This window comes from Rissa tridactyla, chromosome 10 (assembly GCF_028500815.1).
Source record: "Rissa tridactyla isolate bRisTri1 chromosome 10, bRisTri1.patW.cur.20221130, whole genome shotgun sequence".
Taxonomy (NCBI): Eukaryota; Metazoa; Chordata; class Aves; order Charadriiformes; family Laridae; genus Rissa; species Rissa tridactyla.
The window spans coordinates 21769365-21797301 of record NC_071475.1 but is presented as its reverse complement, the minus strand read 5'-3'; the positions used below and the strand labels follow the sequence as shown (position 1 = coordinate 21797301).

Below are 27937 nucleotides of genomic sequence, written 5' to 3'. Positions count from 1 at the left end.
GGAGGGAGGATAGCGAAGCTTATTATTTATAGTGCAAAGTCAAGGAAATTGCTTCCCAAACATATGCTTGTTGTTAAGTCTATATACATGTGTTTGAGATTTCTGTACTTGCCACTACCTTTTTTTTTTGTTTTTTTAAGATCACACTGTAAAGTTACAGTAAACAGTTCTTATGACAGAATAGCACGCTAGTTTTGCGGGGAAAAAACCCAACGGAATTGTTAGCAGTCCTGGGTTTTCTCTCTCTCTCCATTTGTTTTCTTAACAGTTCTGTCTATGCTGTTGCCTTCTTATTTAAAAACACATAGAAGTTGTTGGCCTTTTAACAAAAGCATCTTGACAACATGTTATTCTCTTCCTTTCCCTTTCATGTCTTTTGGAACTTCTTTTTTAATTTTGAAGCCATTCATGTGAAACTTTGAGAGGTTTATGTAAGCTTTAATACACTTCATTTTTTTTTTTATGGGAGAGTCTGTTGCTTAGTTAGTGCTGAAACATGTGGGTTTATGTGACGAGGTTAATTTTTTGTGTATGGAATTATGTGCTGGGGGGGGGAAATAGGGAAAAGCCGCTATTGAGGTGTGATTATGATTATACAAGTTACAGATTTCTGTGTGTGTCGTAATATATATACGCATGCCCAGTGTTTGACTATATATATGTTCAGGAGTAAGAACATGTCTTAATGGCCTATAAGCTTTGGATAATTCCACTTTGGGCATAGGAGGGTATGGAGGACAAGTTTATTGAATGCTACGGATGTAAAGCAATCTTCTGCTGATGTAGGTAGCGGGGCCAGCTGTCATCTTTGCTTCAGATGAGTTGCATCTTTGGGTATTGTCTCGAGTAGCTATTTATGGGGATGGAGGGCCGGCACGTGGGAGGCAAAAACGCTTACAGCGTACAGCAGATAGCCCAGTTGCAACACACATGGGCAGTGGTCATCAGCTGCAGTCCAGTACTTGGGAATTTGGTCTGGCTTGTTCTGGATGAGTAGTTGGTGGGTAAGATAATTCCAGTGTTTCCTTGTTTTCAGCAATGACTTAGTTTTAACAAATCTTGGGCTGGCATAACATGAAAAGAGCTGCAGAAACCTGGATTTTTGATTCTTCCTGCGGTCATGCTCTTGTTTGTTACTACTTCCTTCGGTAAAACCTGGTGTGTGTATGCGATGAAGAAGTGGCACACCACCTGCTACATTGCAGTAAGGACTCTGGGAGTTTACTCTTTGAAACTTTGACTCTGAATTTTCCAGGATCCAGAGAGGAATGGAGACTCCATTGGATGTTTTGTCGAGAGCAGCGTCTCTAGTACATGCTGATGATGAGAAACGTAAGTCTGAAACTTAGTTCTCTGCTTTGTTGGATCCCCATGCATTATGTTTGTGCTGCGTATCAGCCTACGTGCTGGCTTTATCCATCTTTGCATTTTTTTGAATCTAAGGCGTGTAGAAAAATGTCTTCAGAAGCCTTTCAAAGGCCTTCTCCCTCAAGTGCAAAACCAATACATTGCATTTAAATTGGTCAGTATGCAAGGGAGAATCATTCCCGTTACTTTGAAAATGTAGTTATCAATTCATATAAAGGTGCCCCTCTTTTCCCAATGGCATTTGCATTGCTGGTGGACACAAAGTTGTAATGGAGCTGCTGTCAAACTGAGGATGATTTGACAAGTTGTGCTCCCTACTAATATCAATTAGACCTGTTTTCATTTAAGAACACATAACTGGGTAGGCATGAGTGGGTTGCAAATATTCCTTTCCAGTTCATAAAATGAAAGAGGTAGACTGTTACCATTAGTAATGAGCACTCCATTTTCCTTTTGCTGCTGCTAGAAGGTGAGTACAGGGTGTTATCATTGTGAATGATCTCAGTGGCAGCTACACAAGCGTATGTTGCTAATCATTTGAGTAATATTTTTGCTTTTAACATTCACAATAAGTGTTTAAAACGGGTTGACTAATGTTAGAATAATGTTTTCAATTCTACCAAATTGCAGTGCTGCTTTGTAGATGAGATTGTTCCCTGCATGCTTAGTAGTAAATGTCTCTGTCAGTTTTTATCTGAGTAGCCCAGGTGCTCAGGAAGTGTATGCATCTTGGGTATCCACCTGAGGAGGTGCTAATTAGAAAACCGATATTTTGGATTTCAGACCGCTTTTGTGTGTCTTTTGTGTGGCTTCTGTGCATAAAATCACCTTTTAAGATGAATTCAGCTTTTCTTCTTTTGGTCTTTGTTCCTTTATTCTGTATATATTTTTTGAAAAGTAATGGCCTTGAATATTGAATAAAAGAATTGATTTACTGCCGTTGCTAATCAACTTACTAAAGTAATTGGAAAGTAAACAAACACAGTGTATGTGGACAACAGGTCTCAGAATTTTTGTGTATGTTCAAATAGTGAAGATAATAGTAGCTCGCTCTTCCAGATGTTTGTAAAATGAAGGTTTCATACTCTGATGAGCTCCTGTATTACTGGCTCTTGGCTTTGTAATGAATATTGGGTTTGCTGTTCTTTCATGTTCACCTTGCTGCTGGGTAAATGCCGTGTTTTTACTGACCCCACCGTAGTAGGATGGTTTGGTTGCTTGCTCCAGTTCGTGACTGTTACTCGTAAAACCAACAGCTGTGGAAATCCTTGAGGAAAGAGTTTCAACCGTGGTTTTGGCCTGGGGGATTTCTCATGGAAACTAACTTACGTATTTGTAGAAAAGGCAAAAGCTTAACCTATTTTCTTTTGATTGCATTTTATATATATTTTGATATATATGTATTTTGAATACATATTCTCAATTTTCTTAAGCTTAAATGTATTCTTTTTGGTTAACTACTGCCTAAGACTCCAGTTTCATTTTGAGTTCCACAGGGTAGGAATGCTGGGCTGGATTTGGAGAATCCAGAGGAAGTCTGATTCAATGCAACTTGCATGTGAGGAAGCTGCTATGTATCTGGTTCTAATTTACATTCCTTTAGTCTTACCACTTAGACTTAATTAGATTTATGCCACTCTGCAGCTTCTAACTTATGCTGTCTCTGGGTTCGTCCTGTTGTTGTGCATACTGCACACCAAGAATGCTGCACTACAAAAAGCTGCTAAAAAGGCAGAAACGGGTAGTCCGGATCAGTCACTGAACTCGCACTTTTTTGTGTCAGCTTTTGTGGAAATGGCGGCAGCCAGAACTCACTCTGTGTTGCAGAATGGATACTGACAGCTTGAAATTAGTCTTCATTTTGAATTTAGCGATCATCCTTGAGCTTTCCACTGAAGTGCCCGGCGTGCTGCTCCGGCAGTTGTAGCAGTGGTCCTCTCTGGATTTCTCTGTCCCCTTCCACCTTCTCCAACAAGTAAAATTCTACACAGAATTTCTAATACTCCAGTCATCACCAGGAGTGGAATAATTTCTTTTTTATTTTTTTTCTTTAAATGAGATTACTTTCAGATACTCGATATCTGAACAAACTATTGAATTTATTTCAGTGATGTTTCTTGTATTTAGGTGATACATACAGGTAATTTTACTGTCCATTCATTGGAAAAAAATTCCAGTGGGCTCTTTTTGGCATTTCTGATGATACCATGAAGTTTCCTGTTTCCAAAGTTTTGAATAAGGATTTCAGATTAATTTAGCTTCTGAAACATTTCTGTCTTACCTTGAGTCTTTTACTTTTGTGCTGGAATAGAAGTTTGTCTGACAGATAACTCCTGATGCCCTTTGCGCTTTTCATGGTTGAAATTTTATCCTATTTTTGAATGGAAAGCAAAGGAAATCTAGCTGTACGCTATCCTGACATGACAACGCTAGCAAGTAACTAGTGGTTAGATTCCACTAGTGAAACGACAAATCTGCCTGTTGAGGTGATTCAGCTCACCTCAGGTATTCTCATCTAAGCTATATGCCATGTAAGAGTTGAAAACTGCTAATTTACTTCTTTTTTAAAGACCATTTTAAGCAATTAAGGTATTGATTTTTAACTATAATATCTGAAAATTATTTCTCTTCAAAGTAGTTTACTATTACAGTTTTTATGAGAAAAATAAAGGTATTCTTAACACTTCTCTGCCATCGAGTGTAGGAATGCATATAAAATACTTTTGAAGTTTGGCTGTGTATGCTCCCACACAAGGTAGGAAGCTAGCTGAAGTTGGTGGTGGTCTCTTATTTATACGTATCAATAATTGTCACTGCTTCTTTTCTTGGAAGTCTTAGTACTGCTTGTACGCAAACCCTCGGTCCTCTTGCAGACATCTTAAATGGCAGACGTGCACACCCTGGTATGCTTTAATCCCATCTAAACCTCAACTTCAAACTAATTTAGATAAATCAGCAGCCTTCAAGTGCGTTTACTGAATCCAAGCAGCGCAGATACAGGTTCTTGTTAAAAAACAAGGTTTATTTCCTGAAGCTGGTACCTATTTAATTTTATTCTTGTTTGTCTAGGTGTATTTGGAGGAGGAATATTACCAGTATTTATGAATTTAATTCTTTTTAACATGAAGGATCCTCTTATCTCTGTGGGCACTCAGTGCAGTGCCAAGTAATGTAGAATTGTGTAGGTGTATATGCAAATCCCACTCTGTTTAAAACAAACACCTTTAAACTTACCAGCGCTTAAAGAAATGAATGAGATATATGGCTATGTAGATTTCCCGGAATGGTTATTGATTTCTTAAACAAATATGACCTTCAGTTATTTTGGTTTGGTTTTTTTTGCGGCTGCACCTGTGTCAATAAGGTTGACCTTCAGGGGTGTGTTTGCACTATATGTTGCTTTTAATCGCATCTCTCTTTTATTTCGTGAACTGTGCTATATACTGTATTTCAACAACTCCCAGTTTAAATCACTCCACACTTGTTATCGAAGAAAATTTATGAAATGCATTTGGTTAACTACTGTGTCGTGGAGATGATTAATTATAGAAATGATGACTGTAATTTTGTATTTGTGATGATTACCACTGTGATGTAAGCAATTATTTAAGCTTACGGTATAGTGAATCTGTACTTACGAAAACCCAACAAAACAACCCCAAAACAGCGGAACAAAAGGCGACAGACACTCCTTTAGGGGTGATAAATTTAAAGGCGAGGGTAAGGATATTTCCTAATGGAGTTCATTGTTTACTTATTGTCCAAACTTGCTTTATCATTTCGGTGGAAGGAAAGCATACGGTGATATCATCATTAGCCAGTCATTTTGAAGGCTTGTGGCTAATGGCTCTCCTGTCTGTAGAGAAGGGCGAGGATGCAGGAAGGCTGCGCTGGCTCCCGGCACTGCTCGGTGCCGGGGTAGGTGACGTGCAGCTCTTGTCGCTGCGAGTGACATCTCCCAGGCTTTGCTGGGCTTTTGCAGTGCTTCACAAGTGGGCTTCAGCTGAAGGCAGCATCTGCAAGAGCTGTGGATGGCTGCTGTCCTTTAACGTTAGCATGGCTGGAAACCTTATCGAACGTGGGTTATTGTACAGTTGCAAAAATCAGGTCTGCAATGAGATGCTTGATGCTACTCATTACTCTTCTGTTCCTCTCCTTTCCCTCTACTTTCTTACTGGGCTTGTACTGATCTCTCGCACGTTCGGGATTTAAGTTGGCTATTTTTCGAAGACCGCGGTAAAAGCTGGTAGTATTTAAGTAAAGACAAAGAATTACCGAAAGCACATTTTTTCTTCCCATTATTGTGTCGAACAGCAAGTGTTCAGACATTCAGGAGGATTAGCATTTTGTATTTATCTCTTATAAAATTAAGGGCTTTGGAGCTGGTCTTTCAGTTATAAACTGTTCTGAAAGCATAATAGTGTTGTTGGATAGTGAAGGAAAATGCTGATAAGGACTTGCGCTTGCAGACTGCTGAAAGCACTGTGTACTCAGCCTGTGCTGGTTTTATAGTAACACTTTACTTATGCTTCCCTCCAATATGCAAGTCCAGTTTAAGAATATGGGAATGAATGAGAAAAAACACGTTGTTTCTTAGTCTCTGAGGATAATATAGTGAAAAGTCCGTTGCTGGAAAATGGAAGAAAATACACTTCCACAAGGAAATGAAAGGCTTGGAAACAGCTAATAAATGGCACAATAAAGTCCTAGGTAATAGCTTTGCATTCTAATACATTGTACCAACTCCATACCTGTCGGGTCTTGATTTATGGTTTGAAAAACTGGTACAGGACTGCATTAAAAAAAAAAAAAAAGAAAAGAAAAAGGTGATCTTTGATCAAGCCGTGCTTTGTGCACATGTACCGTCAGTCGCGTGTGTCATCGTTGTATGCATGGAAGCCTGGAACTGCTGCTATTCCACACTTCTTGCCTGTGAACGCTATTATTGTTTGGCAGCAGTTTCTTTTACGTGGTTTAGTTTAATCCACTTCAGATAATTAAGCTAGACCATGCAGTTGATATTTCTAGTACAGAGGAATTATTGTGCGTTCAAATCCCTGCCCTAATCCACTTTGTAATAAAATCCTCATGTAGACAAGTCCTACACATCAGTTCTTACTGTTCTTCATTCGTATCAATCCGTTCAGTTAGGAGAATGAATTTGGTGCTGGCTACCATCTCATAATTAATAAATATGCAACAACTGGTTGTTTTGGATAGCTGATCTTAAAAAAGGTATTACTTTAGGGCTGAGCTGAGAACAATTTATTAATTTTTAACACTATTGAGGAGGGTGATGACTCTAAGCTTGTCTTTAAATACAAAGCAAGCACTAATAATAGTAGAATTAGACTTGAATGTTGCGATTTGTGCTGAAGATCTTAATGATGAAATATTTCTAGCATCATCAGGACACTTCGCCTACACCGCTGTTTGTTTTGTAAATTTATATTGAATTTATAGCAGCGAGCCTAAGGCAGGTTTTAATATCAACGTTTGCAGAAGTTTAAATGGCTTCCATCCTACTGTGTGAGCACTTAAATCAGCAGTCAAAATCTCTCAGATCCTGAAGGTTTTTTGCCTGACTAGAAGTGAGGAATTGCATGGAACTTGCTCTGAGAATGAAATTAGTACAAAGACAGTCTCAACAATCGGTTTCATTTGAGGTTTGCTTTTGGGGGGCGGTTCTTGGCGTTTTTTGTTGTTGTGGGGGTTTTTTCTACAAATTCATCCGCTTAAAAAAATGTGAAACAGTGATCGCGTTTTTACCCAGCAGTGAAATAGCAGCATCACGTCACAGTCCTTGTTTATTTTCTATTCACAAGTTCGCCCCATTCTGGGTGGAACCGGGAGGAATAATGCATGCTAGTGGTAAGGATGATAAATATTATCTCACAAAGGATTATTTAAAACAAGATGAAAAATTTCCAATAGACTTCATGTGATTTGCCCTTTGTATTTTTATTTGCACATCTATATCCAAAATAGCAGATCTTGTAACAAAGAAATGAATGGAAGAAGTCTCAGCTGCACATTGTAGTTAAGAGATATTTCAGTATTACTTCTTATTTGTGGAACGTTTGGTTTAGGGGTGGAAGGGAATCAAATTGGTTCAATAAGGCCAACCTGGAGCCCGTTTAGAGCTCTTTTGAAATCTAAAATGTGTTTGTGTACTGCCCCTTAGTTCTCATATAGACTTGATGGTAAACTATTTTCCCTTCATGCAAAATCTGTCATTTTGTGTCCCCGATAACAAGTATAATACACTTAATAGTTTAGTACACAGCCACTTCCATTTTGTGTTTATTTTTTTGCCATTATTTCTGTAGTTTGTGATTATTCTTTTTGCTGTAATGATGTTGAGAACGTTGACGTTTTCTGTCGTCCTTGGCGCTGCACAGACACCTGGGACGAGGTAGTCCCTGTTCTGAAGACAGAGCGTGGAGGGCAGGAACCAGAGCAGCGCTATCGCGATAGTGGTGACTCAGCCAGCGAGTCAGAAGCAGAGATGGAAACTGGCGTTTCCCGATTCGTCATTGTAGCACCTTGTTCACCACTGCTAATGCCTTCTTGGCGTTATGTTAATAACCCCTTGGGAGCCCTGAGCTCTCTTGGTGTGCAAAGGAACCTGGCAAAAACATCCTAGCGGAGTCTGATGCCATGAACACCAGTGCTGCCGTGGAAGTGGAATTTGGTGCGTAGGCAGCACATCTCCTTTTCTGCTTGTCACTTTTGGAATATTCAGGAAATAAATTGGTTGTTGTCTTTTACAGTAGCTCAGAGCTGCTCCATAAAATTGCTCGGAGGGAAGCTACTCTTAAGGAATTCTTTGCCTTGAAGAGTGTGGTGCTAGTTTTTTGTGCCTTCTCGTGGGCAAGCTGCTAGTCGTTATAGATAACATTAAGAGATAGTGTTGCCAACAGGGCTGACTAAATCACTCTCTTGTTTTTTTCCCAACTTAGGCTAGATAAAAATCTCCCTTATAATGAAAAGGTTCTATGTGATGCTTCTACTAAAAATCTTGTGTTCCTATGACTTTCAGGACACCTCCAGTGAGTGGAGGAGTCGTTTTTGATCCTAACCTCCTACTTTTTGTTTTGTAGGACAACACTTGCTGAAATCCTACTTGGCTAGGTTGAGGGCAACACAACCACATTAACCCAGATTTTTCTTCTGTATTCTGTAAATAAATTTAACAGTGTTTTATATGCGTGTTGCTCTTCAGCGCTTGCAAAGTGAGGGGATTTTTAGTCAGCTCTTGGATGTCTCTTATTAACCAACCCAGCACAACCTTTCATTCAGAGCTTGACGACTTCTTCAGAAGACTTTTCCCTCATGGGGTTGAAAGGAGGGTAAGAAGTGCTTCATGATTATTTCTCATATGAAAATAAGCGGACTGTCCGTATGGATGTTTGTTTCTTCTTTTGTGGTAAATTAAAATACGGATTTGGTTGTCTTTCGGCCAGGTTGGTGATGGGATGAATACGTCTGTTGGTTCAAAGAGGCAGATATTTGATATAGGCAAACAGTTAGGTCTCGAAAATTAGAGGCGCGGTTAGATTTTGGGGTTCTGTAACTCAGCTTAATATACTGAATTCTTTAGTTGCAGAAATTAATATGCAATTAAGTAACTGAATAGCTTTTATCAATTAACAACTGTGCTTGTGGTCAGAGCTTATCTGTGATGTCTAGCAAAAGAGAAACTTAAATTTTCTGGAGGAAAAGCTAAATTCTAAGAAGCAGTATCAGCAAAAATCCATGTTTGTAATCCCTCAACAGCCACAAGAGGTGTTAAATTGGATTTGTCAGCTGGTCATGTACGTAGTGTTTAATCAATGGTAGGGGAAGAGGGGGAGTCCTGTTAGTTTTGGAGTGGAATTTGTGGCATCTTTTTTTTTTTTACTGAAAGGGAGGGAAAGTATGGAGGTGCGATGTTTTAGTTTAGTAATATTGTGATGGAAAAACATATGTGGTTTGATCATTGAGATGCAGCCTGAATCATCTGTTGTTGCTGTATGAGTACCAAAAGCTTTAAAGAATAAAACCGTGAGTAATAACATGCATAGTGTTCTGCTTTTAAATTTATGAACCGTACAGGCCAGAAAATACTAATATCTTCTCTGTTTTAAATATCAGTTAATCTGTTTTTGAGTAAAATACCTGAATGGCTGAATTCCTGACCTTCTGCTTTTTGTCTTTCAAAAGCCTTTAGCTGTTTGTATTTCTCAGTATTTCACAGGGTACTTTCTTACAAATGGTGTCAGGGCCATTTCGTCATTTTTAGGGCTTTCTTGAAAGTAGGAGTCTTAAATTGCACAACTGTTTGCTTGGGTTGTTTTGGTTTGGTTTTGTGTTGTTGGTTTTTTTAACAAAATAAAAAATATTCTTACCTCCAGAAAGCTTCACCCTTTTTTTCTCGAAGTTTATTGTAGCAAGGAGATAAAGAATGAGTAGAGTTATGTTTTCAACTTGTTAAATAGGCTGGAAAATGGGGCAATTGTCTGCTTGGCGCCTAGATGTATTTTAATAGCAGTAGAAGACCATTAGCATAATCAGTGGAGAGATGGTAATGCCTTTGGGAACAAAAGTGTCCAAACATTTTTTCCCGAATTAATTTTAAAAAAAGTTTGCAAGAGGTTCAGCTGCCTGCTAGAGTTTGTAAACGTGTTGTAGCATCCTTCAGCGTACCAGATGTTTCTAGCCGTGCTGCACCAGCCCAGGAAGATGGGCTGCACAGGGCTCCTCAGCAATTGCAGCCAAACAATGCAGCTTTTCTTTCTCAATCCTTTTTAGCTAATTGAAGATAAAATATTGGCAGTGATTGGTGGCATTACCCCCAAGCGAAAGATGTTTACAGAAACACTCTCTTTAAATGTTGTTTGGCAAATGGAAGGGGAGGAATCTTCTTGCTAGAGTGGAATTTGTTATCGGATACCAACCATTGCTCTGAAAATTGCCGCTGACCGAATACCATATTGTTAAGTGCGATAGCACATACGTAACAGTATGGAACTTGTCAGTGCACGGGCTTCTAAATGATTGTAGTTTCTGAAATGCTACACTTGGAACTTTCGGCTCAATTTGTATATTTTACAATAATACATATTTATCATATCCTGAATTTTGAAACAATGGTGGGAAATTATTCAACCGTTAAGTTTTGTCTGTTAAATTTTCTGGCAGCGGCTGAAACTACATAAATGGATTTTTTTTTTTTTTTTACAGCTAGGCAGAACATACTAGCATGTGAAAATCTGGCCATTCTTCATGTGGTGAATGTTTGGCTTATTTCATTTTGGGGGAAAAAAAAGTTCTTCTTTAATCAGAAATTCTGCAGGCTGACTTGTGAAATGCAGGGTCTTTCCCAGGGTGTTCTTTCCACGTGTTTTAAGAGCACAGAGACTCAGGGCAAGCTTGGGAATGTTGGTGTCACACATGAAAAGCTAGTGTTCATCTGAGGCAGAAGGAGTAAGAGGGAAGGAGCTAAAGTATTTCAGAAATACTTCCGATTCGGTATATTTACTATTGTTTGTCTGCTTTTTCCTTATTTAATTGTTTTTGTAGGTACTTATCTCAAAGTCTAGGAAGATGTGCTTTAAAGCTTCCTTCTCACCCCTTGCCGGTGGCCGGGCTGTCCCTCCCCTTGCTCAGGTTCTGCCCCCAGATGCCACACATTCTGCAGGGACTGTAACTCATTTCCCAGATGGCAAACCAGGGCTTTTTGGGAAAGAGAATGGCTTTGGTGCAAGGTAGCAATTCTTGCTTCTGTTTATGCAGGCAGGCAAACCTGCAGGTACCTTTTTCTGTAAGCAAATGAAAGACTAAGAAGGGAGGACTGAGTCGACTTTGTGTTCAGTTAGGGTTTTAAAAACCCTATGCTGAAACAAAAGGTGATTTTAGTCAAATACATAGTTCTTATACACACACAGTAGTTAAAACAGTATTATGTTGTGAATAGAAGCAGTGCAGTGTTAAACTGGAGGTGGTCCTATACAGTCTTTACTGTCTTTATACAGTCCTTAGTGAAATGATTGTGGAATATTTACAGCTCTGTTGTAAAGAGAAATATGCAAGTTCTTAGTGAATGGGTATATGTTTGGTATTTTCCTTTCCCTTCCTGGGAACCCAGACTTTATTCATGGTGTGCCATCCGCATTCTGACCTGGAGGAGAAGGGATGTGAATGTAGGTTTTCCAGTCCATGATGAGTGTCCCAATTAATGGCTTATGAACTAAAAGGAGGATACAGTCAATTATCACTCTGTTGTACTAACTCCTGCCTTTTGCTCTATTGCTTAAAAAAAAAAAAAAAGGCAGCAATTCTTTGTTTGAGGCTGAAGAGAACATATTTCTCCCCCAAGAAGCAAACACCACAATGACTTACTTTTAATTTTTCCCCTCTTTTCTTGCTGAATCAAAAAATCAATTACTTGTGCAAGCATAACTCCAGCTACGAATCTGCAATGCAGCTATAAACAATGTCACTACAGAAACTTCTGTCATCCATAAGCTTAAAAGGAGAAATGCTTCTTATTTAGGAAATTGAAGAGTGAAGAATGATTTATTACTCCCCTCTGATTATTTTTCCCCCCCCTTCTCTTCTGATTTTAAACTTCCTGACACATTCATTAAAAGGTCTCCCAAAACACTACACTGTGTATTACAAGAGTATCTTCGTCCATCCACTTACAACAGTGTTCCTTTAGGTAATAATACTTTCCCAACACGGGAATTAAGTTTGCTGTGGATATATTTTTATTGCTTTGTAAGAGAGAGAAATTATAAACAGTAGTTGGACAGAAATAGTCTTTTGTGTGCTCTTGTTTTAAATCGAATAACTTGAGTACATGCACTAGGCTTCGTTTTCCTGAAACCGTGGCAATAGCAGTAACTGCTTTTATTTTCTGGGTCGTGCCCACGTCGTCTTTTTGATTCATGTGAAAACATCTGTGTATTACAGTTGTAACTTTATTACTATAAATCTCTGGCCTTTATTTGCTTTCTTTAGAGCCGGATATATCTGGCTCACAATAGCAGAAGAGCGACAGCTCATCTACGGCTCCATCTGTCTCTCTCCCCGGTTCTTGTATCTTCGTGCTCCTCTTGCTTAGCCTGACCTGCAAAGTGTTTCATTTAGATAAACATGCAAAAATGCTAATTTCCCCTCTGAACTCGCCTCCAAATTACAAGACAAATTAAGGACCTCTTTCGGTAGTATTTATCCTCAGAGTTATCGCATCAGTTGACCATATAGTGGTTTCCAAACAGTTTCACATATGTTGAAGTTCAGCAGTGTCGGCCTCTGATTGAAATCCCTGATCGTACTGAGCAGGGGCCTCTGTCGTTGGGAGAGTTTCAGAATATATTTATTGCATAATGCTGGTACTTACCGTAATTATGTTCTTTCTTGTGTTGTCATATTTGCCTAACCAAACTATTCTTTTATTTCAAAATGATGAACTCTATTTTTAGAAGTGTAGTTGACTGGTTAATTAGCTCTAAATGTATTAACATTTATAGCAGTCATTAATAAAATTGTTATAAATTGGTAATACTATTGTTCTCTTAAAATATGTGAGAAACTTAGGCTTAAGAATGTAATTTTTCAGTGTTTGAATATGAAGGAAAGTACTGGGCTTTCCACTGACTTTTTCTGTGGACAGGAAAAGCAATTCAGAAATTTTCAGTCTATACTTTTTACAAAAATCTAGATAGGTGTTTTTTGGTTTTCGTTTGGGTTTTTTTTTAGTAGAATAATAGTTAACTAATCTCAGTGGAAAACCTCTGATCTGTCTGACGCTTCTTGACTGAAGTACTCGATGGACTTTATTGGAGTTAATAGCGATAACCAGTTCCGTGAGTATCCTGTGGTTCCACGAGGCGGTGGCTGAGCTGCCTTCACCCGTTTGACTGAACTTCTCGTGACTCCCAACAGATGTTTTGCCTTTAAAGGGCAGTTTATCTTCCTGACCAGCCCTTGCTGGCCCTCCTTGCTTCCCAGAGCATGCCAACATAGTTAAGAACTGGAATGCAGTTTGACATGAGGAATGAAATTTCATGAATTTCTTTTTCGCTTCCTTTGTTATTCATCCAAATCTCACGATACCCACTTTCATAACAACTGGCAGAGCGTGTTTTGAAAGGATAATATAGTGTCAGGAGAAAAAGATTATAGGAAGAATTCAAACATGTTGGTATTCTGAATAGTTTAAGGTAGAATCATTGTTCTAAGTAGTGTATTTTAGTAATGTTTACTTGTATTACAATAGTCTGTAGAAGCATGGTTGTGCTAGGCATTGAAAAATATGCATAATTAAATTGCCATCCAGAATGTATGGTATGCATATCTGTGATGCCAAAAACAGACACAGAAGATTGGTCAATTAATGGAATCTAACACCATTCTTGACAATGGAAGCGGCAAGAAGAATCTCCCCCTTGGAAGACCAGAGAAAGGCATGAAGTTTCAGCAGATTGTAAGCTCTCAGCAGGAAACCGTTAGCTCTCCAAATAAGAAACATTTGTACTGTAGTGTGTTTTCAGGGAGAGTCAGAATTTCCTTCTCTGCTGGAACCAGAGATACGTTCCACCACAGCAGAGCCGTGCTCTGGTGACTGGCCGTAGCCTGTAGCAGGTATTTCCAAGGGCAGTTTTTCTGAGCCACGGGCAGTTACTTGCTGGCTCAGCCCTGAAGCACCTCGGTTCAGCCTGGGATGTCATACGGGTGGTGAACCTCTGCTGGGGCTCCTGCGAGCCCCGTGGGACTTCCTTTCCTAGGGTGATCGTGGGTTATGCGAAAGAATATGGAGTAGACTTCCAAGTGTAGTAGACTTACTACTGTGCTTATTATGGCGCTCAATAGCGTGAGCACTTACTCGGTGATGTAATTTACAACGTCGTTTGGCATATGGGTATACGTTTTGTCCATCTCCTGTATGAAAAAGTCAGTATTTTATGGCCACTAATAAAATAATCATTGTTAATAAAATAATCCTGCACGATATTGGTTTTTCAACCAGCAGCTTTGCTGAGGGGTTCAAGGACTCTGTTGCGTTCAGGAGAGGGAAAATTTCATTTAATTCTCCCTTCAAAACTTAGTATCTCTATTTCTATAGGTAGAGAAGGAGCAAACAAATTGGTACAGCCACAAGGCAACGACAGTGTCATGCTGAAATAACAACTTGAATCTTCTTTAGCTGCCTTTATTCTTATAGATCTCCCTAGCTAGACTATTAATTTTTTTTAATGGTGATCGGTTCATATTTGTATGCGTATATCTATCTGATCTTTTGGTAATCTGTCAGGCCTATTTCAAAATTACTTTTCTTTTTACTTATCAGAAATAGGGCATAGTGGTATTATGAGCTGTTCTACTGACCTTAATGCAATCACATTAATGCTACCGTCGTCTTTCTGCTTTCAGTCATACCCAAACATTAATTAGTAATGAGAAGAAGATTGTGACAATAGAAAAATGTAGGTCTTCATGACTGCTTCTGGCTATTCCCTCCTAACGAACCACTGGTCTGTTCAAACATGTGCACTTATGCTCTCCTTACCTATTTCAGTTAGTAATGACAGTAGGCTTGTACGTTCTAGTAGCACTCAAGTCGTTTCGAGTCCCTTTTAAAACAGGGTAGGTATGCACTCGCTACCTTGCAGTATTGTACCAGAAAGGAAATGATGAGAGCCAGGGTCCGGCACGGGTTGACTATGACAGGCCTGAAGAGTTTCTCATGGCGAGGTGGCGATGGGGGCTGTGGTAGAACAGAGTGCGGTCCCTCGGGTGGGCTCCAGCAGAGCGTAACCCTGGTGGGGCTGGGCTGGGAAACGGGGGGCCGGGCTAGGTCTTCTGGCTGCAGGGTGAGGCGAGATGTCCTGGGGTAATGCTGGACTTCATGATGGTGATCAACAGCTGAAAGGTGATGTGCCAGCAAGGCAGGAGGTCGTGGACACTGGACTGCAGCAAAGACTCTGCTGACCCCTTTAGTAGACTTTTTTTCCCCCCTGTGATGTAGTACGGGATTCCATGTGTATTTTATGAATATAATGAACATGTGTAAAAGACTAAAGAAAGATTTTAGCGGAAGACCTTTTATACATTTCTCAATTTGGATTCAAAGTATATTTTCATCTACTCTCTAATTAATTTTCCTGTTTGGATCCCTGTTCTCCATTAAGTGGGAAAGAGGTTATAATTGTCATTCTGTGGCTGAAATTGCATGTTCATTGAAGTAAGTGGAAAATATTTACACAAATGATGCTACTTTGTGACTTCTTTTCCTTTGAGTGTTATTATACAAAAAAAGATAATGAATTTCTCCAGTAGAGGTAGAAGACCTGTTGTTTCCTATGAGAAATTGAAGCTGAGGTATAAGGGAGAATCTCTTTTAAAAGTCTTTTTCATTTATGTACTGATTTCTATTACCTGTTGCAGGCTGCAGATACAGATTGTTAAGTGTGAGAATTCAGCAATACATGGCCTTGATTTGTTATCTGTCTGTGACCTTCTTTCACGTGCCATCGTTACCAGCTTCTTATGACTAGGATATTTATTTATTGTTGTTGCCTGTGCTTGCGGTGCTGGATGCAATGCCTTGGTAACTGCTTGGAATTTCTGCCAGAGTAAAATAGCCATAAGTACCTTTCTGCCAAAACAATAAATCCTTTTTATCTTTTTTTTTTTCTGAAAAAGTTTAGTAATTTCCTTTGTGTTTGTACCTGTAGCTCACCCAGTCACTTATTCTTCAAAGTCCAAAAAAAGGGTGAGCTTATATCACTAACGTGTCCTTTCCTTCTTGGTCACTTTTCTTATCGTCATGTGGGTTACTTCAAGATGGGTCAAAACTCCAGTAGAGCTGTGTCTTCTTTTAAAGAAACTTTGGATTCTCTTTGTCTCCCATATTGGAGAAAACAACTTGGTTGACATTTCACTGCCTTCTTGTAAAACGTGGCATCTCAACACTTAAAGGCAAGTGTATGTAACCCAAATTTAGAATAAAAATAATAATTCCTTGGAGAGCGCTCACTCTTGTGGATGTGATCATTTCCGCTCCACAATATTGTGGGTTTTTTCCCCCCTCTCTCTCGCCCAGAACTGCAATTTCTCTGTTGGAATGCTCTGACAGCAAAGGTCACTGCTAGTAGACGGGCTGGGTACTTACTCGCTTCATGCTCCACATGTAATTCTGGCAAAACTCCCAGTTCTGTTTTCATGACACAATAAAAATGAATGAATCCACACCATACACTTTGTTTTAAGCTCAGTGATTGTTAAACGGTGATTGTAAACAACTGTGTTAGGAAAAGGGGGAGGTGATTCTGAATTATTTTCTGGTGTGGCTCTACAGAATGATTACAAATGATTTAAAAGGGTTTGAAAAACCACCCAAAAAGTGCAACCAAAAAGTATCTCTGAATGCTGTCACTGCAAGAAGCAAAGCTATCTATAACCGTGTGAAGTATCACGTTTCCTTTTAGACCGGGAAAACAAACGGGCTATCTTTTGATTAACACCAGTTTCTTCCATTTCTCTCCCCAAGTTACCCACATGTCTTTCAGCAAGCCCAGCTTGTATGAATGATTTCCCACTGCCCAGCAGCTGGGAAGAGCTGGAGGGGAACTGGAAATTCTGTACAGGGCTTGGGGAGGCGGCTGATGAGGAATGTTAAAGGCTGCCCAGCTTCTTTGGTTCAGTGACGGTTTGTCTAGCCCATCCTTTCTCTTTTCATCATTCCCTGTTCCAGGGGATCGTATTTTCCAATGGTTCTGGTAAGATTTCACAGTTTACCTTCCCCCCCCCCCCTCGCCCCCCCCGACCTTTTCTTATCATTTTCTTAACCGCTATTTTATGAAAGGATGTAGCAGATAGGGAAGCTTCAGAGAGAATATATGCTAATCTCTATTTTGTAACGATTTCTTTTGTTTTTTTCTTAGATTAGTTATGTCTGACAGCTCAAAATTTAATGAGCTTTCTCTGTATATTCTGTTACTGAGAGTAGAATTTTGGTTTGAGGTGTGCTTTATCTCTTGGGGTTTTTTAAGCTGATGCTTAGATACAAACATATGAAGGAAAATATTTACACACCTGTATTCAGAAAAAGAAAAAATGAAACAGAGCAAAAAGGATTTGCTATTTATAGTGACCCAGGAAGAGCTTTTAGAAGATTCCTGTTTGTCTGTGTGAAAGTGTGGTAGTCTAATGTGCCTGTGCATTCAGACTGAGACGGTGAAAAAAAATAATGATCAAATTCTCATATTTAGGGGCCATGGCCAGCTGTTTCTAAACTAGAGTTGTTGCTAATCCGGAAAAATGAGTGACTATTGATAAATGGCTTCTAACAGTTTTAATCCTGAGAGGGACCGGGGACGTGTAGCAGCGTGTGTATAATCAGGGACAGGACCCCAGGCCGGACACTCGTGGAGCTGCTGATAGCCCTGTGTCCGGCAGCGGCAGGAGGCGGCCACGTGTTGAAGGTTGCACGCGTTTTGGTAATTTTGCATAATTCTTCACATGAGGTGTGCACGTGTGAGAGCTGCATTCATTCGTAATCCCTGTGACAATTGTTTTGTGCACTGCCGAACGTGAAAATAAGCTCTGGTATTTGTGATAAGCGTATCACATCCTTTTTCCAGAATTTACCCTTCTGCATTCTCCGAGGTCTTTCTTTTAATTTTCTTTCTACCTGCCATTATGGAGGCAGTATTACGTGGTTATTCTTGTGCGTGTGGGTAATAGACTGCGGGCTGAAAATGACTGTACAATTTATTGTTGGAATTGAGTTCCATGGGCTAAATGCTTAATTAAATGTTCAATGTGAATTGGTGTCCTTACATTTTTGGTGTTTGCATGGGTGTAAGGAAATCCACTTAGTGTCATTTGTAAAGTAACTGAGATTATTTTAATTTCAAGAAATTGCACTGAAATTAATTGTGTTACTGTAATGAAATATTTCGTTATGTTTAATGCTTTTATCCAATAATTAAGTAATATTGAGTTGAGAATGTATTCCTAGAACAGTGGAAGGGAGGTTTGTGTCCTCAGCTTTAACTGGAATTTGGTAGGTGTTCGCTTTTTCAAAGGTATATTGCTAACAGTGAGTGAAAGATGTGATGGGAAATGAACTAAAATGGGGATGGAGGAATTATAAGCTCAGCTGCCCTGTGTCAGTACATTCTTAGCACATTTAGCGCCATTTCTTTGCAGTGGTGTGAATTGCTGAGGGGCTGGTTTAGCCTATAATTCATAAGACTTTAGGTATATAAATATTTTTGTAAGGCATAATATCCATGTCATTCTGAAGTAAATGTTTGAGAAGAAAACTGGAAAGGCATAGGGAATTCTGTAGGGAATTAAGCTGGAGGGGTGTGGGAAGAAAGGAACTGATGACTTAAAGATCCCTTAAGAGCTGCAACATTATTTCTTAAAGTCTGTTACAATCATATTTTAGCTGATAAGGATTTTCTCCGACTGTAGGGCTTGGTTTTGTCACGCCACTGTGCAGTACGTATTGAATCTGTTACGGTCTAAATCAATGACAGCACTCTCTAACCTTTCTGGTGCGATGTTAGACAAACAGGAGGAATAAGATTCACGCAATGCAACGTGGTGACTGTTCAGTTTCTGCTGAATTTGAGATATGGACTGTGATTTCCTTGCTCGCGGCAGGTTGACTGTGGCTGGACTCCAGGTGCCCACCAAAGCCGCTCTGCCACTGCCCTGCTCAGCAGGACGGGGAGAGAAAATGCAACAAAAGGCTCGTGGGTCGAGATGAGGACAGGGAGATCCCTCAGCAATTACCATCACTGGCAAAACAGACCTGACTCTGAGAAATTAGTTTAATTTATTACAAATCAAATCAGAGTAGGAGAATGAGAAACAAACCCAAATCTTAAAACACCTTTTGCCCAGCCCTTCCTTTCTCCCGGGCTCAGCTTCACTCCTGAGTTTCTCTCCATCCTCCCCCTGAGGGGTGCGGGATGGGGAATGGGGGTTGTGGTCAGCTCATCACACCTTGTTCTGCCACTCTTTCCTCCTCACGCTCTACCTGGCTCCAGCATGGGGTCCCTCCCACGGGAGACAGTCCTCCACCATTTCTCCAACGTGGGTCCTTTCCACAGGGTGCGGTCCTTCAGGAACAGACTGCAGGTGGATCTCTGCTCCACTGTGGGCGCCCATGGGCTGCAGATGGATTTCTGCTCCACCAGGGACCCTCGTGGGCTGCAGCCTGCCTCACCATGGTCTTCACTATGGGCTCTGCTCTGGTCCCTGGAGCACCTCCTCCCCTCCTTCTGCACTGACCTGGGTGTCTGCAGAGTTGTTGCTCTCACATCTTCTCACTTCTCTCTCCAGCTGCTGTTGCCCAGTGGTTTTTCCATCTTAAATATGCCATCACAGAGGTGATACCGCTGTCACTGATGGGCTTGGCCTTGCCCAGCGGTGGGTCTGTCTTGGAGCCAGCTTGGGCATCGGCTCTGTCGGACATTGGGGCAGGTTCTAGCAGCTTCTCACAGGAACCACCTCTGCAGCCCCCTGCTGCCAAAACCTTGCTGCGCAAACCCAATACGCTGCTTTATGAGTTGCCAGACTACAGATAGTTTTGACCTGGTAGCTCAATACTTAAGAATCATTGCTGTTTTCTTGAAGCCCTTCTATGCTGTGTGTGTAGTGCACACATAACTAGAATGTCAAGCTTCATTGCTAACTTAGTTTACAACTGTGCAGAAAAACTTTAACTGAAGTATAATGATGCTTTTAACAAGAATTGTCCACCAGAGTGGCCACAGGCTTCGGGCTAAACTTAAATGAGAATTAGTCGCCGTTTGCATAGTAGATCAGTGTATTTCTTCTTCAGAAGATGTTTCAGCAGTACACCTGCCCCCCCTTTTTCTAAGGAGGTTCTGGGTGCTGCTTGGTGTGACAGGTCTTCCTGTTTCTGCTGGAAGCAGCTCCTGCTGGGCTCGGAAATCTGGGGGAGCCGAGGGTGCGGAGGGTCCCATTGCTGTGCGCCCCCCTGTGCCGCCCTGCACCTCTGCCCAGCAACCACCCCCTGCACGAGGGTCCGTTCAGCTCTGCCCCGAGCCAGGGGCAGACACTTGCCCCCCAGAAACATTACCGAGTCGTTTTCTGCCACTTGTTCTCTGAGGCCAAGTCAGCACCTGGGCTGAGGATGGTATTTTATTCTGATTCCTTTCTACCACGCGCATTGAGGAAAGCAGGATTCTCCGCAACTGCAAAGGAATCGGAATTTATTCATTTATTTAAGCAGTCATCTATTCATCTATTGGTGTCATACACCTTCCCAGCTTGTTCTCAGTTTTAGGCTGTGTACAGAAGTGTTAGTCATTTTTCCTTGGAAACGAACAGCTTTGTGGAAGTGGCGCAGGCCCTTGTGGTGAGAAAGCAGTATCAGTTCAGAGTTTACTCATACGAGTAACACACGCTACAACCATTTTAATCGATTCAAGTCCTCATGGGGCTCACGGCAGTTGAATCAAATAGCACAAGAATAAACTTTTTAATTGCAATATTAGAGGGGTACACGTGTAAGTGTGTGAAGACAAGAACTTGATGTTCTGTTAGATATTTTTTATGTGCTTATTTCATTTGGGAGGCCTCACTGTCATCTACTGACATTCTGCAGTTAGAGCTGTTTATCTAGAATCACTGTCTTGCTGAGTTTATGGTAAACAAAATAACATGTTTTTACACTGGCATCGTAAGGCACAGAATTTATTTCGAATGTCTGTTATGCAACACAATTAATTGAGTTGTATCACCTTTTTTTGCTAGCAACTTTTTTCCTCAAAACTTTGCAAATTATTGTATGTATAAGATCCTCTGGCAGTGCTCAGATAGCAGCCTTGATATTTAATTAATTCCAAGGCAACTGCTGTGCAGGCTGGTGGGGCTGATTGGTTTCTTTGGGATTGTCTTCTCTGCACAGGCATTCCTGACACAAATTCCATCTTCACGCAAGCAACGGAAACCTAAATCAAGTCGGCCCATCTGGGAGTACAGAATAAAGCCTAAATGAGCGTAACTGCTGTGATACAGAAACTGTGGTGCTCAAATGTTATTGCATAACGTGATGGCCATCTCCTGTGTTAGTCTAACTGGGGGGCAGTCTCCATCAGCATAGACAGTTCACCAACTCTTCTGAAGCCACGAAAGCCTTGAGCCTTCAGTCTTTGTTAGACACGGGGAAAAGCCCAGGAGAAAGTGGTGTATAAAAATGAAGCTATTACTGCCTGTCAGCAAATAAGAATGACAATAGTGACGGCAGTGGAAGTAGAGTGTAACTACTAGTTGGTGAAAATTGTGCTAAACTTTGAAAATTCCTGTTCCGCGTGTACATGTTTGTGTTCAGAGGAAAATGGAGGGATGTGGAAAAGGTATATAGCTCGGCAGAGGTGGACTTTCTTGGTGGTATAAAATCTAATAGACATAAAAATCAGACAGCAGTTTTAACAGGGACTAATGTGTTAGTCCTTTATTTTACACAGGCAGCTCAGTTGGTCTGCTGTTTTATAATATTAGTGACTCGAGTTTACTTGTGGCGTCTCTGCTGCAGTCTGACAGAACATGAAGCGCTTATTGGCTTTTGAGTTGGGAGGGTTATTTGTTTCGGAAAATCAGCAGACGTGGCTTCAGCACCCTGTTTGTGTTCTTCAGGCGACCCCACGAAGATACTTTTCCCGAAGGAAGTGATGTGTACACATGGAGAGCGCTGTGGGTATGGGTTTGTGATATAACGCTGATGGTATGTTTCCCTTTGTAGCTGAATCCTGCTGATGATAAGTCTGTAAGGTGAACTTTGATCTTGGGATCATCTGTACTGCAGATTTTTTACCGAGGCTGCGATCTTGCCAATGCTTATTCCCATGAACAGTATTGTGAAATTCTAATTAATGTGATGTATGTGGATATAGAGTCCTCATTTTGACTAGCTTTCTCATATTTGATATTGGTGGAGTCAGACATATCCCAATTTAAATGCCAAGAAAGTGTGAAAGGACGTCTTTCTGAGACCACAGCCAGACCATGGTTTTTCTAGTTAAAAACCAGATTGTGCTCACCGAGATGTGTAAAGGTTCACAAGAAGAATCCAAGAATGTCAGAAGAAGAGCAATTCAGCCGGCTTCCCAAGGGCTGTCCACAGCAGGGTTTTCGTTGATGCAATGCTAGGCTTGCAAATCAGGAATTACAGGCGAGAATTAGTTGCCTTCGCTCACTTCTGTGAATCTTGGTGCCTTTGCAGAGGGTAAATGCCTGCTGTGCTCACTGGTGAGGAGATCACATCTCCCTTGTGGTCCTTGGAAGAACCTGAACTCCGCCAGTATTTTTAATGGGAATTTCTACCACTTTGCAGTTTCCTTTTATACATTTCATTCTGCCTTGATCAGAGCAAGGGGAATAGCATGGCCCTATATTTATTTGTTTGTTTCCTAATGACTGAATTCATGTCTTTGCCTTCTTGTAAGCCATGTTTAGAGAAGGCACGGTTCCTCAGAACAAGAATCTGGCATAATTTATATCCCCCATCGTCCAAAACTAGAGAGGGTGGTATGCGGAATGAACACAGTCCGGAGTAAGGCAAAAGAGGCAGGCATTCTACAAGAAACGTGTGGTATCAGGATTCTTTTATTAAAGTTTCTCCACCGGCTGGCTGTCTTGTGACTTTTTAAATACATTGTCAGTACATTAACAGGTCAGACAGGTTCTGCCTGAAAAGAATATACAGACCAAGGATTCTTTTATTTTTAATTACTAGAGTGGATGAAAGCAGGGTGTGGTCTCTGGCTCCGCGTCGGGAGTCAGGACCTGACTAGCTTCTGTGCCTTCAGGTGAATCTCGCCTTCCTGCCTCGGTTTCTCCAGCTGCGATATAGGTGTGAGACTCGCCTCGGGAGGAAACTGCACGTATCCGTGTTTGCGAGGTTCCTTGGAGGTAGAAATTCTACCCGTGTGATATTTCTAATACATTGTCTGTATTCCATGCTAGAAAATTAACCTTTTTATTAAACATTTTACAGTAAAAATACTGATCACGTGGCTTGAGTTTAGTTTAGTTGCATTCTTTATTCTCTTTGTGGAACGTAACTGGGAAATGGCCTCTTAGGACCTCTGTCATAAATATTTCCAGATGATAATTCCTTTGATTTTGTGTTACGGGTGTCTGAGTATCTGACTTCAGAGAAACCTTCCGGTAGCAAAGTTGACCTGGGACAGAAGACACCTAAATGATTGAGTACATTTGGTTAATTGGACACCTAAGAAGAAAATGTATTTTTAGAGCATTTATCCATCTACACTTTTTTTAAAGTTTTTGGGTTCTGCCAAACCCAAACATTTTAGCACTTCAACTTGGCCTTCAAAATTCTTCAATTAAAAACTTTTCGCTGCTTTCTAGTTTTGAGCTTTTGGACTTGTTTTGAGGCATAATTTACATGCTGTTTTGTTTATCTGTGAGAATTAAAAGCTTAAAAAATAAAAATAAATCGTGTGCAATGTCTTCACGTGCCCTTGGGAGAAATGGGGCTTTAAGAAAAACATCAGTATTGCAAAACTTTGCAATATTATGGGGTTGCAACATAAAGAACATGGGGAAAAAGGGGCAAGGTCACTGCTAGGTTCTAGTTTTTCAGCAGTGGAGTCTCCTTATTTCACTTACTTTACACGGTCTGTTACTGTATTTGGAAATATGGAACGGTATTTAAGTTTCAGGCGCATCAGGATTTTGTTCTCTTGGCCCCAGCACTGTCGTGCCTGTGCTGTAGTTGAATTTTCTGAAGACATGTGTATGAAATACTTGGAAGTCTTCAGTTGCGGAGCCGTGGGTTTGAATTGTGAAGTTATTCATCCACGTGATGTGCATTTCATGTGGGTGCAGGTGTGGGCAGGAGCGTGTGCTCTGCCGGGCCGAGCCGTTTGTGGGGCTGTGGCGCACAACTCGCCCGCCTTGGCATGGGCACGCATGCCGGGGAAAACCTGTTGGGAGCTGGAACTGGGGCCGGTTACGCAGCTCCGCGGAGGGCAGCTGGGACACAGTTTGTGGAGAGGGCTCTTCTCGGCATTGCTTTTTTTCCCTAGGTAGAGCTTCACCACTTCCATGTCTCAATTCACCACCAAAATGACTAGCAGAAGAAGGGCTCAAAGGGATGAAACACGGGGAAATGGAGACCGTTTACTGGTTTTGTTGCATTTCTCTTTTAATTGCAAATAGTTGTCGTGGTGGTTTAGGGTGCAACACGTGTATAGACATCAGAGGGTTCTGTTACGTGGTGTGACACATACGTTCCGACGTACGGGCGGTGCGGGGAGCTGTTCCACTAATCCTCTTGCGCTGTAGCTGGTGGGATTGATCTTGGTGACAGTATTTGCTTTGTGTTCTTTGACACAGGTTCTTAATGTTGTGTTATGGAGGACTTGATTGGTGCGTATTTAGATAGAAAATTGGAAAAGAATAATAATTTGAATTTCTCCTGTTGTAAACAGTTTTGACATTTTTATTTTTTTTTTGTTCTTATTCCACTTGGTAGCATTGTCAAAAGTGTATTTTAAAATACTTTTGAGAACATGGAATGATTTAGTAGAGTATCTGCTTGAATAAGGTGTGTGAGAAATAAAATTAAGCATGTCTATAAAAAGGAAAACAGGTCATCAACTCTAACTAAGGTGTATCTTATTAAGGTTTTATTTATTTGTTTGTTTATTTTTAATTAAGCCAACAGCATGCATGGAGAAATGTATTTCACATCAGTTCTGTTGTAATAACCTGAGGCAATGATGGTGCAGAGAAAAATGAGCCCGTTTTTAGAAGTCGTTATAGACACACGCATACCCGTACATATACATGTATGTACATATCTACAAATACATAGCCGGAATAGGTAGCGCCGATTATCTTCATGGGGTTTTTAGTGACTAGATGCTTTGTAAGATTGTAATATCAATTAATTACATAGTCAATACACTTTAACAGCCTGAGAGGTGATTTTTTTTTTTTGACATGCTAAAGGTCTAGAGTAAGGTGGTGTGACTTTTTTTTTAACCTCTCTTTTTTTGTTTGTTTTTAATAAAACTCTTTTTCTGAAACTTCATTCAGAATGAGTTACCTGTTTCCAAAAATAAGTTAAGAAATAATGCCAGAAATAATAGGAAAAAAGAGGAACTATTTTCTCTGTATTTAAAACAGCTGTTAATTCTGGTGAGCGTCTGTTCTGGAGGAGGGGTTTGAAGCCTGACCTTGGTGTGCTTTCTCCTGCCCATGTTGGAATCCGTTGAAGTGAGGAGGAAAGGGAGAGGTGTTGGCACCTGCCTCGTGCCGGTGGAGCAGGGCGGCTGCGGAGCCGGGGGAGGCGGAAAGGGACGTTGGCAGAAGAAGATGGGAATCGGGACCGGTTGGGCAAGAGTTTGGGGCAAGCAGGGACTAGTAGGAGGGTTACTGGAACCGAAGATGGGAGTCTGGGGCCGGGGTGGTGGGGCGAGACGGGTGCTGTAGAAGGGGGCAGTGGGATGAGCTGGGAAGGGGCTGGCGAGCAGTTTGCCTCCTCGGCGCGTGTAATTAGTTCAGCCGCGCTGTTACTTGCTGTGGGATACGAGTTTTGTGGAGCAGTGGGCATAGTGCTGGTTCTTCTCTTTTTAACTTGCCCTGTTAGGAAAATCATATATATTGACATACCATGTTGAAAAGAAGTTTTGAAGATAGTAATGAAATTCAGCTTCTATGTTAAAAAAGCACAGTATAGAGCAGTCCTTAGCACAAGCTATTTTTTACATAAAGCCTTGGTCTCACTTAGTGAGAGGGACAGTGCTGACTGAAAGAACTATTTGATGTTTGGGTGTTTTTTACCGCATCACTTAATGGAGCCTAAACTTTATTTTCTGCCCACTATTCAAACAAAGCTCAATAGGCAGGATTATTCAATTCCTTGTAGGTTTTGGTATGGCACTTATCACTGTACTGCCACAAAGCTTCACAAACCTTTAATTAATCTTTACGCTGCCTCTTTGATATGATTCAATTCCATCATTATTCAGGACCAGAGCCAGTAAGTCTTTCTTTACACAAAACGAGGTGAGGTCCTGTGGGAATATAGTCTGCAAGGTAATCAAATGAGATTATGCAGCGCGACTGCATGAGGGTGGCAAATCAGGGATACCCCCCAAAATCCTTTTCCAGGCATTTTTTAACTTGCGAGTGTTTGATTTCTTACAATCATTGTGATACTCTTTAAACATTTTTGTATGTTAGAAGTCCTGTGCAACGTTACTTATCCTGAAAACAGCTTCCTAAGACACGTAATGGAACGCATAGAACATCTCTGGCTCCGCATGTTTGGCGTTTTGTTTTATTATGTTTTGTAACCTTTTTGCTACTACTTCTTTGCAAACAAAACCGAGGAAAACCAGCCCAGGGAAGGGCAGGAGCGAACGCAGGCGTCGCCGTGGGGTGCGAGAGCGTGTGGGTGCGGAGCGTTGGCCCAGCGGCTCCGTCGGACTGTGCTGGAGCCCGGCGCTGGGCTGCTCACCGAGAAGGGCATCCGCTCCTCGACGGAGAGCGCGCCTTTGGTTCTGAGGATGCAGCATCGTGCTCCCGCACACGGTTTAAGTGCTTGTTGGTGCATGTTGTGCCTGTTTGTCTCTGCATTTATCAGCGTTTCAGCAAATCAGCAATTCAGACCAATGATGTGGCTCCGCATTTGGTTGTCCTGGCCCAGCCTGAGCAATTGCTTTCATATGACAGTTCGATTTTCTCTGACTTCTGGAAACAACAAGCCCAGAATTTTTGGCAATAATACGACTTACGTAATTAGGCTTTTGCCCTACCGTTTCCCTCCAAAAAAAAAGTACTTGTGAATGACTGAAAACGTAGTTATCTTGAAACCTCAGCAGCCGTGCTTACATGGGGATCTCTGTCCTGTCTCATAAGAATCCCTTTAAGAAATAACTCTTGTTACTCTTCTAAATGTAAAAATCACTTTTAATGGTTTTCTTGTTATTATTTATGGCTAAGTAAATTACATTTTTAACTTGGTTGGAGAATTATAATACTGCCAATCTTAAAACAAGAGTTGATAAAGAGTATCTGGGGGTTTTTTCTAAGCATTGTCTGTAGGCAACTAGTAATATTTTAGGTAGTAAATTAGTTTGTGTATTGTATTCTTATGTGTGCTTGCTGTATTGAATGCTGCCATACTAACAGGATGTTTCTGCTGAAAGGAAGTCCAGGAAAAGTTTAGCCGTATTGTAAAACTTAGTAATTCTCTACTGCCTTATTTCACAATGGGACTGGATTGTTTTCGTTTCTAACTGTGTCCCAAAATGGAATTTGATACAGTGACTGTGAGCCGTAATTTTCTCTTGTGGGTGGAAGGCAAAACTGAAGAGTTAAGTGCAGCGTCTCTTCCGTCCTGCCAAGTTCTAGGTCTGTGAAAGGGCAGAGCGCAGGCAGTTCTGTGCAGTGGGTATCTGGAAAATTTAATTCCAGCTCCAAACTCGCCTATGGTCATTACCTGAGTCTTAATTAATACATTCATATTCTTAGTTAGATTTTGCTAATAAGGTTT

General features: G+C 40.9%; 1 protein-coding gene across 2 annotated transcripts in view; it reads left to right on the top strand.

The window, feature by feature from the left end:
* The window catches only part of VGLL4 (vestigial like family member 4), a 108121-nt gene that overhangs the window by 18269 nt on the left and 61915 nt on the right, over positions 1 to 27937 (top strand). For both annotated transcript variants that reach the window (XM_054215744.1, XM_054215743.1), the window contains exon 2: positions 1256 to 1332. In XM_054215744.1, the coding sequence (XP_054071719.1) occupies positions 1256 to 1332 (77 nt within the window). The remainder of the gene's footprint in view (positions 1 to 1255; positions 1333 to 27937) is intronic.